This window comes from Stegastes partitus, unplaced genomic scaffold, assembly GCF_000690725.1.
Source record: "Stegastes partitus isolate 25-593 unplaced genomic scaffold, Stegastes_partitus-1.0.2 Scaffold891, whole genome shotgun sequence".
Lineage (NCBI taxonomy): Eukaryota > Metazoa > Chordata > Actinopteri > Pomacentridae > Stegastes > Stegastes partitus.
In genome coordinates, this window is record NW_007578622.1 from 204508 (window position 1) to 223451 (window position 18944).

Consider the following 18944-nt stretch of genomic DNA (forward strand, 5'->3'; position numbering starts at 1 on the left):
AAACTAAAAGTGTCATTCATCAAGTTTTCACACCAGCAGACAACCGATGTTTGTTGTTCCAAGTAAAAAAACAAACAAACTCCTATCTACAGAGTTTCTGCTTATCACGTGCATGCAGTGCAAAATCCACCCTGTCCTCCCTCCTTCCCTGCACACCTCTCTCCTCTTCTGCACACTCCACCTGCTTCATCCAACCATCCCTCCATCATTCCCTCCTGACAGAGAGGTGATTAGGAGGAGGGAGTTCAGACCTGCTGAAAAAGCAGCTTAGCTGTAATTATCGTCTCGCAAAGAAACAAACAGTTCATCAGAGCCTTCCTCCGCAGACTTAACAACTGTTGCCAGGATATATCAAATGCTCGACAACCAGCCGTTACCTAGGTTACCATTGTCTCTGTATGTCTGCGGGCTTTCCGTACAGATGAGATGTAAAAAAAAATAAAATGTTCAGAAATAGTATAAACCATGAAAACACCAAAACGTATTAGCATATACATACCACCCACACTCTCCACAGTCAGCCAACATACATGTGGATGCCACTGGAGACAGACATAGGGACAGACCTCATTTCCTGCGCCTGTTTTCTGCCAATTTTCATATTGTGCATCCTCTGATACACACACACACACACACACACACACACACACACACACACACACACACACACACACACACAGCACTTTTCCTAGATTATTTTAGTTGCATTATTCATGGAGTAAAGAGTGACAGGAAAAACAATGCTGAGAAGGAGGAAGTGGTTCCGGTTCCATTTTAAACTGAGGCATCACAGTTGCAGCACAATAAGCAGACTGCTGGAACAAAGAGCCTAAATCAAAGTTTGTCCATGTCCATCACATATTTTCTACTGCATAAGAACATTTCTGGCCACACCTAAGCACATATGAGGTGTATCAGAAAAGTTTCAGGATTGGTGTCACAAAAGATATATTTCAAATCCAAACTACCAACTACAAGTTTTCCCCTTCCATGTAATCCCCCTGGAGTCTAACACACTTTCCCAGCCTTCTCTGCCACGCCGCCATGCACTCCTGGAGGGATTCTTCCGGGGTCCTCCTCAGCTCTGTCATCACAGCCATCTTGATGTCGTCCACGTCTTCAAAACAGGTCCCCTTGATGACCCCTTTGAGCTTGGGGGGAAGGAAAAAATCCCACAGAGCCAGGTGGGGTGAGTTGGGAGGTTCTTCTCAGCCAGGAACTGTCGGATGCTCAGGTCACTGTGAGCAGACGTGTTGTCATGGTGAAGCAGCCACGACTTGTCCTGCCACAACTCTCACCTCTTCTCACGCACTGAGCGAAGCAAAGCCACAGTAGACATCAGTAGACATGCTGGCTGATTGTCTGAAGGGGAAAACTCATACTTTGCAGCTTGGTTTGAAATATATCTTTTGTGACACCAGTTCTGGAACTTTTCTGACACACCTTGTATGCTCCTCCAGTTGGGGTTTGAAAAAAATCAGTGTACACAAGAATTGGTAGCATTATCTTCTGCAGTGGTGGAATGTAATAAAGTACTGAAAAGTGCAAGATAGAAAAATGTGAAGATAAAGATGAAAGAAAACAACTATCATCTATGTAAAGATATTGTGGACTAATGGCTCCCTAAGCAGAGAATGGATCATATTCCTTCTGTGTGTGTTCTAATGAAAGCTGTTAATGTTGAGTGCATGTGAGAAACTTCCAAACTTCTTGCATTTAAAAACACAGAGTGACTTCCCACACTGCAAATGCAAAAGTGATATCCAGAGCGATCAGTCAGTGCCTCAAAAAATACCAATTTTATTTTTATAGATTAATTTTCAAACATGAATTGGTCAGGGATGGTGGTGTTGCACCACCCTCTGGTTCCTAACGTTGCAAACTGCATCTTTAAGTACAATTTTGAGGTGCTTCACTGAGATAAGATAAAATAAGATAATCCTTCATTCATGCCACTATCAGAAACAGCAGCAAGAAATTTAATAAACGAGAAATATCCAGGAGTACTTTTCAAATTGTACAGATGCAGATATGTAGAAAATTCATCATCATAATGTATGTGCTAAGAATCATTGAGATTCCCCTCAAAGTGGAAAGCAGTAATATTGCAAAAGACTGTTTTATATGTGCAAAAATATTGATATTGCACAGATTCTTTCATGAGTGGCATTGGAGAGTTTTATTTTTCATCTGTAGAAAGTATTAATACTATGCAGAGTGTTCTAGTTGTACAAAATACACTTGGGCACTTCTGTTTTATTCTGCTTTGTACCTCTGCTTCACTACTAAAGTCCAGCATAAAATGTATTTTCTACATCACTGCATTTAGCGGACATGGTTATTTTTCAAAATTACAATTTTGCATTAAAAAAAGATGCTGCACTGCTGCAGTATCTCCCCCCACAGATAAATTATAGTCGCTGCTGCAGCTTAAATTCCTTTTTACTGACCTTGTATTCACTCAGTAGATGAGTGGGCTACCTGAATATCAAACAGTGAGGTATTTCCCATCAAGTTCCTTCTGGCACCGCATCAGTTGTTCCCTGAGTCATGAGATGACCAGCAGAGAAGCAGCTTTTACCGTCTATGCTCCTAAAAGGTTTTTACTCAGATGTACGATGCAGGTGGAGAGGAGAGGAGTAGGTGGAGAGCGGAGGAATTAACTGAATGAGGGCTGAGGGAAAAGCTCAGGGCCCGAGACAGACCTTCGACTGTGGAAAACAGTTTTCTGGTAAACCAGTGGGGCTCTGATCTCTGCCTCTCTCTCTGTGTGTTAGTGATGATATACTGGCAAAAAAAAAAAAAGGTAAGGTAGGTGAAATGTATCTCATCTGTGCTGCTGAAGGACGCTGGGGAGACACACACACACAGTCAGAGACACACACAGAAGGAAATGCGCCTTGTTCCCACTGATGGACAACAGAAGCTGTGGCAGAAGGATGGCATTAAAAAGCAGCGGGGGATGTAGTGTGATGAAAATGTCAGACCGAAACCAGCAGGCTACGTTCAGTAACATGTTTAATCAAATTACAGTGTGTGTGCATTGCTTTGTGGGTGCATGTAGAATGTGTGCGCATATCCTGCATCTGTACGTTGTATCAGCATGTGCAGCCCTTAAAATTTCCACCCACAGCATGATGTGCTATAATGTACATTATTAAATAAATGTATTTAATCTGCATGCACTCATCTCAAAACCTGATCTCACACTCTCCATCAGTTTTGACAGTTTCTGAGCACTTAAGAATTCATGAGAGTACTCGCTATGAATTTCTAGTAACCCTTTAACGGCGCTTTTAAATTATTCGATGACAAATCCAGAAGAGCCCACAGGGACGTAGCCCGATACCACTTAGAAGTGCAGTTGTACCACGCTTCAAATTTTTTTTGATCTTCTACCTGCAGCTCGTTGGCCTCAGGTGACACGGTTTCATTGAGAAGCTCGACACATCTATTGTCCTCTCGAGATTCTATCCCCGTACGCGGATCCGTCACTGCTCTCTCAAATCCCGACAAGCAGACTGATTGCTGCTCAAATTTGTTGCATGTGTGCGTACTGCTGCTTGTGCAAGCCTCCGGTGTTTGTGCAGAGGGTTATGCTTGGCCACCTGTGTGTGTGTCTGTGTAACTCACCCGGCCAATACGATAAAGAAGTCCAAGCGGTTCCACGTGTCTCCAAGGTAGCACTTCTTGCCAAAAATCCCCAGCGCAACCATCTTAATCACCATCTCGATGGCAAAGAATGCAAAGATGAAGTCATCGAAGTCCTGCACAGACACAGACAAGCAAAATACAGCGATTAATATAATACAGGACGGTGCAAGGTTTTCAGCTGACAATCCCATGTAAAGCAAGTTAGAAACTGAAACTGTGCACAGAAGCACATGCATTCTGATGCTTGAGAACCATCAATACTACAAGTAGTTTAACTTTGCTGTGAGAAAAAAGGCAATCGGCTGTCTTCACACAAAAATGTTGAGAAAAAATGGTTTAAATGTGGTTATTCATGTATTTGACCAAGATACAGAATATATTGCAGCTTGTTACAGGTAAACAGCATTAAAAGTATGTAGCCACGCTAGCATGTTAGCCGCATATGAGGCCAAATGCTAATGCTAGCAGGCTAACATGGCCACAATAACAATGCTAACAGGCTATGGCAGGACTTCCCAAACATTCCACTGGTTAATGTTTGTTTTTTGTTTGTTTTAAAATATATATTTTTGTAACAATAATGGCTAAAATATGCATTTTTAATTCATTTCTTCATCACAATCCCATAGTACATGATACTTTATGATGGTAAACATCATAAAGTATCATGTTAATATGTTAGCATATTAACATGCTAATGTTTGAATTTGCTATTTAGGCAAGTTTTGAAAATACTCGAGCTGTCTACTAATTATTTGTTTAGACATTTTACCCCAAACCACAAACGTCCACTTTATATTGACACTGGTGGTTAAACTAAGGAGTCACCAAAATCAATACGTCACTTGAAAACCACAAACATCTGTTCAACATTTACTTCCAGCTCATTTAGTAAATGTCTGAGATGTTTTACTAGAAAGGAAATTGCTTTGACCCTCAGCTGAGAACTGTTTTCTTACTACCGTTTCCCTCCAAAACATTCTGACCATTCACATCCGGACGATGGTTTCAGAGTTCCATTGACCTTGTGTCTTCTTTGGTCCGGCCGGAAAAAAACATTTTATTTTACTGTGTATTGGCGAAATAAATGCATACTTTTCCGTGTTGAAATACTTAAATCTGCCTGCATTCATATGAATGTGGGTGCACATTTTATACATTCTCGATGGTATTGTGTTTAATATATGCAGGAAGAAGTCATTTCTCTTTTTTAGCAGAGCTTATTTTGGCGAGAAGGAACACGGCAGGCCAGATTTGTCACCAGTGCATATCAATGTTTTGCACATTTGTGCAACAAAGTCCAGTTCTTTTTATTATTTCCTCCTCAACTGAGAAATTTCTTCAGATGTCAGACTGGCCTTGCTTTGCTTTTGTACTGCAAGAAGCTGCTTTATTTCTCTTTTCAGCTTCATTTGTTAACTTCATCCTTCATCTTCCTGGTTATCCCTGAATCCAGGTGATTTGTCAAAAAGTAACCGTCCTCTAAAAACTGATTAACATCTTCTGGACGCACCCAGTTTATATACATCTACAGCTGCTTTTATGTGAGCCACAAAAAAAGATCTCTTGTTATTATTCTGATGATTTTTACCTTTCTGTGCCATAGATTATAACCAATCAAGTGCTTTCACTGGTTAAAGGTCCTACCTTGGGACTGAAATAGCAATAATGCATCGAAATGACTTAATTTATTTCATGAGGGTTGCATTTTAAAGAGTACAGGCAAGACTACATCTACAAATGATATATATTCCCAAATATAAAGAAGGATGTTGGGTATACATACCAAATACATACAACCTAAATATCAGAAGCAATACTATATTACCCATAACTTCATGCCTGATAAACTTTACATTGCTTTAGCAACCATTATTCAGTTACAAGAAATGAAAACATTTCACCAAGATGCACCGACATAAACTTATTTGTATTTGCACATTATATAAAAACTGCTGGATGATGTGGCCCTGGTACATTACGACAGAACATCTCATCTCCAATGTCAGCAGGTTTCATCCTGTGAGGGAACATTAATGTCTGTAGAAAGATTTAAGACAATCCATCCAATAGTTAAGATATTTTAATCTAAACCAAAGCAGTGGCTCAACAAACTGCCTAACATACTGCAACATATGGTGGCTAAAAATCACAGTCTGCTGTTAAAGAACTGTGACGTCGACAAACTGGGATGTCTTACTGTGGCTGTTTATGGAAGGAATGTGATCCATGTGTTATCACATGACCATGTTTCTATATTAAGTGTTGCAGTCACAACTGGACCATCTTCATCTCCGTCTGCAGATAAAAATTTGCATTTCTCCACTGCAGCTTCCTATTGTAGCGGCCGATATCTACACCAGACTCCGGCTCTAATATTAGGCATACAATATATCTGATGTTTAAAAATATCCCACTGAGAACCTCTGACAGATATGTGATGTTTTATTAATTCCTGCAGAGGAATCCTCTTTTCTCTTTGCCCTGTCATCAGGAGGTCAGGCTCCCCGTGGATGGGGAAAGAGGAAAGAGATAACAGCTGTAAAAGATTTACTGTTCTGCTCAAGGACACTTCAGCAAGCCAGATGCTGAAGTGTCCACAAGTGAGCTCAGGTCTAATGACGGTTTTGCCACCCTGCTGTCTTAACAGAAACTCAAGCTCCGAATGGCTTGCGATCCAGAATATATAATGTAATAACTTGGAACAAACTGCTCATTGCACTAATCAGTATTCCTGCCCTCATTACTGTCTGTCTGGCTGTCTGACTGAGCCTCAACTCTCCAAATCATTATCAGACTGGACTGAAGACAAAAAAACAAGGGCAGGAATGAGGACAGGAGTTGGACAGAAATTAAAAGAAGACAACATTAATACTTGAAATATGAAAATCGATAAATAAATAAAGACGAGTAGAAGTGGAGGAATTGGAGATGAGGAGGGAAAAGAATTCAGCTCAAAGAAAAAGAAAAGAAAAAATATTCTGGAAGGCGATCAAGGCGCAGGACACCCACTGATAGATGAGTCATCCCAACATGAACAGAGAAATGTATAAATATATCAAATCCTGTTAGCTTAAGGAGAAGCTAGCCCCTCACTGCTCCAAAGTTCACTGTAAGTAAAAATGTGGAGGTTCACACGGGAATGTATACGTCTGAGAGTGTGTTTACAACTCAGAATTCTCAACCCGTCCAGTCTTCGGAGAGCTTTCGTGCAGTCCGCTGAAAAAAGCTCCAAAAAATTCGACTCAACACATGCGGCTGCACTGCTGTTTCCAGGGCTTACAACCGATCAGACAGTTGGGTAGTGGAGCCAACAGCTGCCTGAGGTTAACTCCCTAATACTGACCATACATCACTCCAGATGTTTTACACACCACTCATTTACTCCAAAGAGGCAGAAGAGCCTCAGAGCAGATTGTTTAGTGATGCATAATCTCCCAAAAGAAAAGGTAGGAGAAAAAACATTGTGTTTGATCTAAATTTAATCTGAACTGTCCGAATGCTGGAACCAACCTTTCTATGCAAAGCACCACATTGGCCACAACACTCAATGCTATGATATGGGTGTTACACATTGTCATGCTGCAAATATGCCTTTATGGAATCTTGATATAATACTAGTGCGCAGATTTAACGTCAAGTACAATGGAAGTTCAGTTTAGTATAATTTAACATGGAAGCTATGTATGATTAATTGTCCTAAAATCTGTGCAAACATCCCTGTATTTGAGGAATCATAGTATCTCGAACCTTGCTGTTCATGTTTGCAAGGGTGTATTTTAACCCCAACCATTGGCTTTTCCCAACCTAACCAAGTAGTTTTGGTGATTAAACAGTTTTGCAGCATAGACAAAAGCAAACAGTGACTGAAAATGACCGTAAACTATGGTCCCACATAGTACCCCAGTCTCTTAGGTGAAAATCTTGTGGTTTATGCCTTCAACCCACAGATTGTGTTGCTGTTTTCATGAGTGAAGTGACGAAATCCATGAGTCACATGACTTTTTGCCAGAGCAAAGTACACTTTGGTGTGAGATTACGTTGAATAATATCATCCCTCACTGGCTTCCCATCCAAAAAAAACCCACCTATTTAAACATGAGGGTTTTAAGAAAAAAAATGTCAGGCATATCAGATTTTAGCACCCCATAAAGACGACGGTTATCAGCTGATGTCATCCACTTGTGCTGCTTCTTCATTACCAGACTCTCAAATTCTCATTACTCTATTGTTTGGGTCTTGTATGTGTCTTTCTCTTTTCGCGAACATGATCCAAAAATGGCACTACACCACGTCACGCCAGCCAGTATATTATGGGTCATTTCATGATTGGGACGTGTGCAGATGTTGGAAGTGGCTGAAGGCAACCTGGGAGACTTTGGTCCTAAATTGTCTGTGAACCGTATCACAATGCAATCTAGGACCACCGATTTGGATTGACGATCGAGGAGTTCACCGTGTTTCTGTCATGAATGTCGGGTTTGTTTCAAACTACAGAAAACTGCACAGCGTAAAAGGGCATTAAATGTGTTTGCTGGAAGGCTCTAGAAGGCAAACACACTGGTATGTGCAACCAAACCCCTGGTTCTTCACTCTGCACTTGCAAGGCGCCATGCTGAGGATGAGTACTGAAGGTAGAAAATGAATTGTCGTGATACAACAGAATTGACTAAAATTGAATTAATGCTGAGAGTTAAAAAGTGGTCTGTTGACATGATGTTAACAATACACATAGGATTATATCATAAATAGTCCAGCACACTCCAACATAGTAGGAGGAAGTATTGGACCATAGCACCCGTTGCCACCCACAATACAATGGACAGAAGACAAGGAAAAAGACTCTGTAACTAGCAAGCTCATTAATAACACAGATAAGAGCAAGACACTGTCCATGCACCAAAGAAGCATTATTATTAATGCTTGTTACAGTTCCTATCGGTATTGTGATAATATTGTTATTGTGATTTTTTACTGAAAACATTAATCGTGCAGTGAAAACCTGATATCATGACAGCCCTAATTTAATGCTTCATTCAGGTCCAATGTTTTATTTACAATTCAACTTTGGATGAGTTGAAAGGACACTAAATTCAATTTCAGCCTTGAGAACCTTTTTCAATTTTTTATTATCTTAATAACTCAACTTGACATTTTTAAGTTGGGTTAGCACAAATTCCATGTATCGTCTGTTGGACTAAAAATAATCACATCAATCTGCAAAAAAAAGAAAATATCCCCAAAAACATCTGCGACAGCTTGGAGCGCATCCAGTGAAACTCAAATTACCAGCGAGACAGATTTCTGCCTTTACTTGACTTTAAAAAAAAAAAAGGCAGATTTGAGGACCTTGAAGTTAATTATATATTTCCTTTGATTCTGTATTTGCATATTTCCACAAAGGTTAACAGCAAAAGATCCACCCGTGCATATCAAATAGGTGTGAAGGGCTTCTGTGTGCCCATATAAGGGTTGGATATAAAAGCTGCTCTTGTTAGTAGTCAGTTCTTCAAATGATGCACGTTGCACCATGCATGAAAGATGAGCTACAACAGTTTGTAGGAAAAATAACAACAAAGTCCAACTATTGACAGATTTTACAACCTAAGATGCAAGACTGAGAGAAAACGATGTGAAAAAGAGAATAGCCAAGATGTTTGCCACCATGCTGAGCCCTAAATGACTGCATCGCTTTCTCGTCCAACCGTCTACCTCTGTTCTCTTTCATTTTCGAATCAGCCGTTTCTATTGTCTCTGCTGGGGAGTAATTACTCATCTATTTTGCATTAGCTAAAGCCTGCATGCCTGCAGAGTCTGTAATATAGGAAAGCCCCTCAAGACACGGGGTGATGGGGGCAACGCTCTACTGTTACACATGCAACTTCAATTACCCGCACATCAATTCAGACATACGGTACGCACACATGCTTATACGTCGTCGTCGTCTAGCATGCTGTCGCATTTATAACATGGGACCGAGCCTTCAGGGGTAAACTGACACTGAGCCGATGTCAGCCGGCTCGACCCTCTCTGGCGTTCTTGCTACAGACGCACACACTATACCTACAGCTGGGACTCTGAATTCATCGAAGTCAACAGGACATGGCGGCCTGAGGCGTTCCCACCGGAGCAGCACATGGTAACGCAAGGCTCAGTAATCGGGATTATTGATTCCCCTGAAACTTGTATCACACACCAGTGGAGCGCGAAACGTGTTGCATGATCTTGATGAACACAGATTAGATCTGATGCCCTAACATACAGCAAAAAGTCGTGTAGATGTCACATCAATCAGAGCTGAAGATGCAACTCTCCGAGCTCTCTTATCAAGCTGAGTGTTTACTAAAAATGAAAATGTGTGCGTCGCTCTGGGTGCGTTTTGTCGCCATGGTTCACTGGTTGTATGTCCATGCAGAGACCAGAGAAGGCGAACAGGCACGCACACACGCCTGCCTCCGAGGGAGTAGACACCAGTGACCTGTGCTCAACGGCTCACTGCTCACACACTCCCTAATTCCTACCCTCCACTGCGTTCTCTCCAACCTCCCCCCACTCAAAAAAAAAAAAAAAGGCTTACAGGGGGACGGAATATTTGAACTCCTCTTGAAATTTTTTTTTCTGCAAACTTCTTGGGGTATCTCCAAAGAATAATGAGACTTTCACATTCTGAGAAAACAAAACTAAAAAGTTAATTACGTTATATCATCCGGCCTAATCCCGGCTCAGACGAGCCTCACGAAATTGGCTTTCATTTGGCGTGACAGTCGCAAAAGTGTAAAAGCGAGAGAACTTGTGGTGAGTCAATCCAATCTCAAACGCTCAGAATCGGTGAAGGGTGAATCTGCAAAAAACACCGCTGAAGCAAAAGTAAGTGGTGAATCAGATAATGAAACAAAAGGCTACGCAACATTCTTTGTCGAACTGAAACCACTTAATGAGTGTATCATAGCTCAAAAAGCCGTTCAAGGAGGTCAGCTTTTCATTGAGGGCTTGCATGTGTTGGTGACGCTTATTGTGTTCGTCGTTACGGCGGTTCTGCGCTGCATCTACCAGAGATCATTTGTCAATGAAACTGTGCTGGCTCTACTGTGAAGCCTTTGTCTTTTGATTTTGCGTAGGTGGCAGGTAACGCTCCTCATCCTTCTATATTTATTCCAAACAAGCCACTGTTGCTGCTGCCAGATATGGAAAAGCCTTTGCTTCCTGTGCACCAGACGGGCCTTGTAAAGACTTACAGACACCGACTGTTTAGAACAGCGATTGTAAAAGCTTCATACAATAAACTATGGGTATAAGATTAATCACTATTAAGAGTACCGATGAATTAACCGAATGTAAACCTATTACACGTTTTCGAATGGAGACATTGGTGGCCTTTTTCATAAGCGCGTGACAGCGAGCCAGCATGCATAGTGTCAGTGGACAAATGCCATGAACACTGCTCTTTGATATAAATCCCACAATGCAGTGCTTTGACTTTGATGTGCCAGGCCTCCAAATGTCCCTTCAGTAAGATGATATATTTACAGTGTGTTATTCGAAGCTTAATGAAGACCAACACTGAGAACAGGCTTCCACCGGTCTGAGAAAGAGGTTGTTGTCTCAGACTCTTTTCAATTTTAGATGTCCATTTAAGCCCAAAATGATTTAAACCCATGCTGAACTTTCATTTTTTTAATGTTACCAATAGGTTTCATCTGACCAGCAATGATACAAACCAGCTAGAGAAGACAGTAAGACATTGTGACAGACATGTTCAAGATACATTTGAACTGTTTCTGTGTGCATAATTTATAATTTATTGCAAATTTTTGAGTAAATGTAACTTCTGTATCAATTCAAATGGTCCTGATCATTTCTACCATGTGCTAATATGTACTGAGAACAATGAATGCAGTGGTTCTCCAGTCAGTTGCCAGTCACATGCTTTTTTAGCTTGTTTTCAGGGTCCATCACTGAGAGAGAACCGCTGCTCACAAGATGGGGAAAAGCTATTAAGTCATATCCAAGTGTTTTTGAGTGCAAGTGGCCACAGTGCAAAGCATCTTCAAAAAGTTCAAGGAGTTCCACACCGCGGAGGGTGGCAAGAAGCCAGAAGTGACCCCTATGCTGGCAAGAATGGTAGTGTGAGAGGCCAAGAGGCGTTCAAGGATCACCACCAAGGCTATCGTAATGAATGTGAGTAATGCTGGTATTAACGTCTCTCAGCAGACGCTGCACAAAGCCGGTGTCCATGGAAGCCGACCAAGGAAGAATTTACTTCTCTGAGACAAGCAAACAAAAGCTCGCCAAAGCATTTGCAAAAGCAAAGACGACAGCTTTTGGTCGTCTGTTCTGTGGTCAGATGAGATGAAAATGAAGTTGTTTGGACACAGGGATGTGGTTTTCATTTGGTGAACTGAACTTGCAAGAACACCATCCCTGCAGTCAAACACAGTGGTGGGTATGTGATGTTTTGGGGAGATTTTATTTTATTTTTTTTATTTTTTTTCACCCAATGTGCCGGACAGCCTCGTCAAAGTAAACAGCATCACGAGAATAGAGGATGACGATAAGATTCTGGAGGAAAACATCAGGCAGTTGGCAGGAAAAGACTTGTCCTTGGGCGGCATTGCACCTTCCAACAAGACTATGATCTGAAACATACAGCCAAAGTGGTTGATTAACAGAAAACAATGTGAATATGTTGGTGCGGCCCAGTCAAGGTCCAGACCTGAATCCATTAAGAATTTGTGGAGGGAACTCAAGACCAAAGTGACGGAAAAAAAGCCTTGAAAGACCTAGAGATCATCAGAAAGAGAAGTAGAACACAATCCCAGTGGAGACACGCAGAAAGACTGTTTGTGCTGGAAAATAAAGTCTTTACCAGTGATTACTGTGGTACAAAACACAGTCGCCCATAAAGTTGGAATAATTTTAGTTTTCAGACACAGCCCTCTTTTTATTTCTATTCATACGCATCACTTCTGACCAGGTTCAACGATCACATACTGAATCCCAGTTACCAGGTGAAACAAATCCTGACTTCAGGAGCCAACTAAAGAGTGGGACGTCCTGCCCATTGACACCATCAACAAGCTTGTGGATAGTATGTCACAAAGCCTTAAAGCACTGATCTGTGTCAGGGATGGCCAGACTCAATATTAGTGACATTTGAAAGAGTAATATTGGACATTCATATGCATGCTTTTGTTGTCAATTTTAAAAAGAAATCATTAAAATTGACCATCTCTAACACAATTTCTCACCATGTTTTGTAATATGGTGATGTCATTTCCTGTCAAAAGAAACCTATTGGTCAGAAAAATAAATAGATACAAATCACAATAAATCAATATCTGGCATGGGTATGAATCATTTTGGGCTTAGATACGGATGTTCAGCTTAGTTGCATCTTTTCCCTTTTTAAGAAGAACACCAGTGGGATCTCCTCTTTTATCCTCCCGTCTTCCTTACATTCGCCTCCAGTCTTATCTCCCCGCAGTAACATCTGGATGAGATTCTTGCTGCATGTGAGCTACCGGCTTCTCCACCTCCTCCTGCTGTCTACCACCGACTCCCATCTCTCTCATCTTTATTTTCCTCTTATCTTTCTCTCCCACCGCATCCCTCTGTGTCAAGGGAAAGCCTCTCCCCCATTACTGTGTCTCCCACAGCATCTCTGTGTGTGTCATTTTTCATGCGTCTGCTTAGCTGTTTTTGCGCAACTGCATGATTAGACGTGTGCATCTCATCACATAAAATCACACCACATGGATGCACACAAAACAATCAGAGAACTTCTGTCTTTTCCAGTCTAAACAGTGACACCGGACACTGATTTAAAAGCCCCAGTGTGTGTGAATGTTACTTCTCACATAGCCTGAGAACAAGGGTAAACACACGTGTCCGCCAGGCGCACTCGCACCGGCATCAGCAGGCACAGCGAGCTGTAATGCGTGTTATCAATGCGTCAAGCGAGTGCCAACATTACACGCCCTCTCATCACCTCCTGAACGGAGCCTTTATGTTCTAAGTGCACTTAATCACTAATGCTGAGTGCACTTAAAACACTCCCTAATGACTCGACGTGGCTCACTCACAAACCCTCAAGTGTCAAAGCAGTTATTAGATACAGTATGGCGCCCGAGTGTGCGGCGCGGCGACTCTCGATGAACAATCGGGAGCGGTAGATCAGAGGCATTCCTGCGCAGGATTTTTTTTCTCTCTCGAATGGCAACATGTGTTTCTGCGGCGCGGGCCTCCGTGGGGGTAAATGATCAGCAGGGCATTGTTGCAGGGTGACTGCAATTATCCACCCCGCTGAGGAGTGAGACACCAGCAGCACCTCGGTGTCTGAGCTGCAGCTGACCTCTGACCTCCCTGATCTCCCCCCGATTCAGATTAATCCCCGCTTACATGAAGTGTGATGTTATGTCATTTTGTAGTGTGACGGTTTAAAGCTTTTCATTTGTTAATCGTTCTTTTCTTTTTATGTAGGTGATGTGGGACAACAATAAGCATGATATTTAAAAGATTAAATATGGCTATCAGGTCATTGTCATAATTAATTCAGTAGCAGCATCTATCTGGTTAGATAACACAGGAACAACATGCAGCACAGTTCTGGTTACAGACTCTTTCCTTCTTCCTACAGTTGTATTTTAAGTGTAAAAAACACACAATCAACTAAAATCAGTTTTCTAACACTATCACGATATTATTTTTATCTTTCGTCCACAACAATCGTGTCATGATTTTACCTTGAACTATATACAACACTGTATTTTTAAATGAAAACAATAATGGTGCAATAATTTAAAAAATAACACATTGTAACATTCCTGTATTCTGATTTCTTTTATAGGAATAATGTTTTGAATTATCTGTCATACAGGTAGTATATGAAAATGATCACATTTTGAGCCTAGATCTCACACACTAGCTGAAACATTGAAACTATTCTGTGTCTCAAGGTGTGATATGGTTCAAATTATACACGAGTGAGTCATAACACGCAAAACAAAAATCTCCCATCAAGACTTTGAATTGCACAATTTGTGACGCAGTCTGGATATGAGGACAGCTGTAGCTGCTACTACATGATGTGATTATTCTCAGATAATCAACATAACCACCTCATTACCAAGATACACTCTTTAAATATTGCGTCACTGTGGCAGCCAAAGTATTTCTTGCAACACATGGTGTAAAAAGCTACCATCAACTGACTTCCTGTGTTGATAAAATCATCAAATCTTCCAGTTAATGTGCTCACTATGGGCTATGCTAATGCTGCATTCTCCACCTGCAGGGAGTCAGGGATACAAGACTCACACCAAACAATATAAATCGAGCATAAAGTGTGCGTTTTTATACATGAATCATCATTAAAGTTTGTTTTGTATCTGAGTTAGAGTGAATACAGAAATTCGCCACCTGGAATGGCCACTTTGTCAGCTTCACTCTCAATCTAGGGTCATTTACTGTGTTTACATGTGTGAGACTTTCAATGGTTTCCTGTTTAGCTATCTTAATGCTGGAGAGCAGACAAGACATCCAGCACATACAAGTACTTTTTACTTGCTTTTACGGCTGAGCAGCATGTAATGTAAGCTGATAGGGTCGGACAGCAAGGAGATGCCTAATGTGGTTTCTAAAATGCCCGTCCCAAACTTCTGTTTATATTCGGTCAGACTTGAAAACAAACCTGCTGTCGTCCTGAATCCTCGAATCTCAATAAGGAGTTGGAGAGTACAAGGTTGGCATGTCCCATCTAGTCATCCAGGCACTGATAGCTGTCTTCTAACTTCAAAGATACTCTACTTGTATGTAGATTTACACAGACAACATTCTCTACACATCATATTTCCAGCTGGAATCGGAAAACACTGCATCAAACATTGAGCGAGGATCAAATTTTGTCCAACTTTCCAGCTTTTGTCAGTCTGAACGTGGCACAATGCTTTTAGATCCCAAAGGTCAGTGAGGCAGTGTGTCATTTCTTCCACATATCTGCTGTTTTACCGTTTGGATCATTTTTCCGTTGTCTGATCAGTCACAGTGCCTTTTACGGCTAAAGCTCACAACAAACTTTGGATTCATGCTCCAGTCGTGTTGCTGCCAGCAATGTGAGCTCATTACTTGTTCTGCAGGAGAGGATTTCTTACAGGAAAGACCTATCACACAATAGCAAATCTAAAGGGATTCCCACACTTTTGACCCCCTTTTCGTATCTCCGTTCTTCTCAGCCTTTATAGTGGGATGAATCACCATCTGAATATAAATGAAACCAGCCAGTTTTCTTATGAAACCAACACACACAATGTCTCTTAGAACCCAACTAATGAAGCCTGAATTCAATCCAAAAAAAAGAATTGTGTATCTCTCTGAGGGCTACTGTGTTCTTCCCAGCACTTTACTAAAGGGCATCTTAACAGATAGGAAAGAAAATATTCTTCTTTGGCTGAAACAGGTGCCATCAATTCTGTGAAAACACGTCCCAGCACCCTCTCCTGAAAATAAATCTCAGCCACTATGTATGCTAATTTTGCCTGTCACAAGTCTGAATGCCATTATCGGGGGGGGGTCAGATGCTTTCACCACATGCACACGACATCGCATACAGGCGGGCGGGCGGGCATACCTGCAGCTGAAGGCAGCGTACGCCTCATGTGGCGAGGACAATGGGGCAGCCGAACTGTAATCTGCCATTCAGCTGAGATCCACTCCTCACAGGTGGAGGGAGATAAAATTGTGAGGCTTTTCAGCTCAATCACCGCCATTCATAGCAAACACACACACACACAGTGTGATGTTTCCTGACACATGCTATGCTGACATGGCAGTTAACCGGTGTGTGTGTGGGGTGTATGTTCTGCACTCCGGCCTGTTGCTCCTGCAGCAGTTTCGTACGGCATCGGCAGACTTAATTTCAATCTCAGCAAGAAAAACATTTCTGAGGCTAACCCAGTGTTCCCGTTGTACTGGCTGATGACTTTATTAGCTTTCCATAGAAGTCTTTTTCTATCGTAGCTGCTGGGCGGGGTAGGACGGGGACGGTGGAGGGTTAAGTGTGTGTTGAAGCATTCAGAGCAGAATCTGTCCTTCAGGGAGGAAAAAAAGAGACAATCCTTTACATTGAAGCTGCTACAGAGATAGCAGGAGTTTGACATGTCTTTGGAACTGCTCTATCGGCTAAATCATCACTTATCCCTTATTTTTTCCACTCTGAGCTCAAGTGCTCTCCGATGGGCTCTCCTCTGTATCAAACACTTCATCCCACGTCTGTTTACCAACTGGGATGGAGAAGGAGGATATGCCACAGGAAAACAAAGCAGTAATGTTGTTTTGTATTTGTTGTTTGCCATTAGAAATATAGAACAAGTTTCAATATCTGCCTTTATGAAGTCTCAGCTGGTATGGTGGGTTGTCCACTGATGGCAGGGTTGACGGTTCGATCTCTGGCTCCAGTTGTACACATCTCTCAGACGACACACTAATCCTCAAGTTCTTGCTAATGACAGACGAGCACCTTTCATGCTACATCCACCACAACTGTTGTGTGAATGGGGGAATGAGAGGCAGTTACCTATTAGCTCTTACAGCACAGAAGTGCCAAAAATATGTCTGAGGTATCTCACAAACTGTGTCACGATTGGGTAATTTATCCGCCAGGCAGAAGTAATAGGTTTATTGTTCAACTATAAAACATCCATCCATCCATTATCTATACACCGCTTAAGCCTCACGAGGGTCGCAGGGGGCTGGAGCCTATCCCAGCTAACTTAGGGCGAAGACAGGGGACACCCTGGACAGGTAACCAGTCCATCACAGGGCTACACTTAGAGACAGACAACCAAGCACACTCACATTCACACCTACGGACAATTTAGAATCACCAATGAACCTCAACATGTTTTTGGACTGTGTGGGAGGAAGCCAGAGAACCTGGAGAGAACCCATGCTGCACGGGGAGAACACAACTATTAAACAACCTATTTCAATATTAAACCACTGAATTTAGATTTAACAAGACTACAGAGAGACTCTTTAGTTCTCAGCCCTATGTGACTCTCTACAGGATAAAATGAGTATAGATAATAGATGGAAGGATGGATGGAATTTCAAATGATTATGAAGTCATCTCCAGATTATTTTTTTGATTGATCAATTTGTCATCATTTGTCATTATTTTCCCCACTGGCAAAGCAGATGTCTTTGTTTTGTTTGAGCGACAATCCAAATCCCAAAGGTCATGTGAGACAAAGGAAAAAAGCATCAAAATCTTATACCGAGAAGCTGAAACTGAAAACCGTTTGGCAATTTTGCCTTAAAAAAAAAAAAAGAGGCAATTATTCAATGATCATAGCAGTTGATTATTAATTTTCTGTGGATTGACTAATTAATTAATGGGCTAATCATTCCATCATCTCTCCAAATTAAAATTTTGAACCGACGATGGCACGAGACCAAAAGAAAGATCATAAAAGTAATTACAGTTTATCCCCAGGGGGCATTCATGTCTGTATCAAACTCCATGGCACCCATCCAACAGCTGTTGGTGTATTTCAATATGGACCAAAGTGATGGACTGATCAATCAATGCTGACATCCCAAGAATCTGGCTAATAGCTTGTGCAAAAATGGTGGCGCTGGACAAATAATGGAACTGTCGTCTCTTAAATGACAACAGTTTGTTTGTTCAAATGGCCAGTTTTCTCATTAAAGTTTCCCATTAAAGAGTTTTGCAAGGAGTTTTTCCTTATCGGAATTAATTGTCTAAGGACGAAGAAGAAGTCGTCTGCTGCACAGATTGTGGAGCACCTTGGGGCTAAACTGTGATTTGCGATATTGGGCTGATTGACTTGACTTCAATTAATCATAAAAAGAATGATAGTGGATTTAGAAGAAACAGACTGAGCCTTATAAAGAGGGAGACAGAAAGGTAAATTGTATTAGATAAAAGTCTTATAATTAGCTGAAAGATTACCTTTGATTTTATCCGGCCTTAAAACAAGTGAATTTAAAGTGACCTTCCAGCTTTATTAAAACTGCTGTAAATAAGGGACAACCTTTCAATAACAGTGACACGGTGATCAGAGGTCATCTCTCCTCGTACCCTGCAGCGACGCAGCGGCTTCTGATCATTACAGCTGACATTAGCTGTGTCAGGAGATGAGAGCTCATTTAGCCTACATCTGAGAGGACAGTCATGGAGATGCCTGGCTGAGCTCCTTCATTAGGCCTGTGTTAAGCGCAGCCCTGATCTGAGGGCTCTGGCGCTGACATATGTTACTGGAAAGCAAAAA

General features: G+C 41.5%; 1 protein-coding gene across 1 annotated transcript in view; it reads right to left on the minus strand.

Moving 5' to 3' along the window:
- The window catches only part of cacna1g (calcium channel, voltage-dependent, T type, alpha 1G subunit), a 204116-nt gene that overhangs the window by 176179 nt on the left and 8993 nt on the right, over positions 1–18944 (minus strand). The window contains exon 2 of the mRNA XM_008293527.1: positions 3634–3767. Within this exon, the coding sequence (XP_008291749.1) occupies positions 3634–3767 (134 nt within the window). The remainder of the gene's footprint in view (positions 1–3633; positions 3768–18944) is intronic.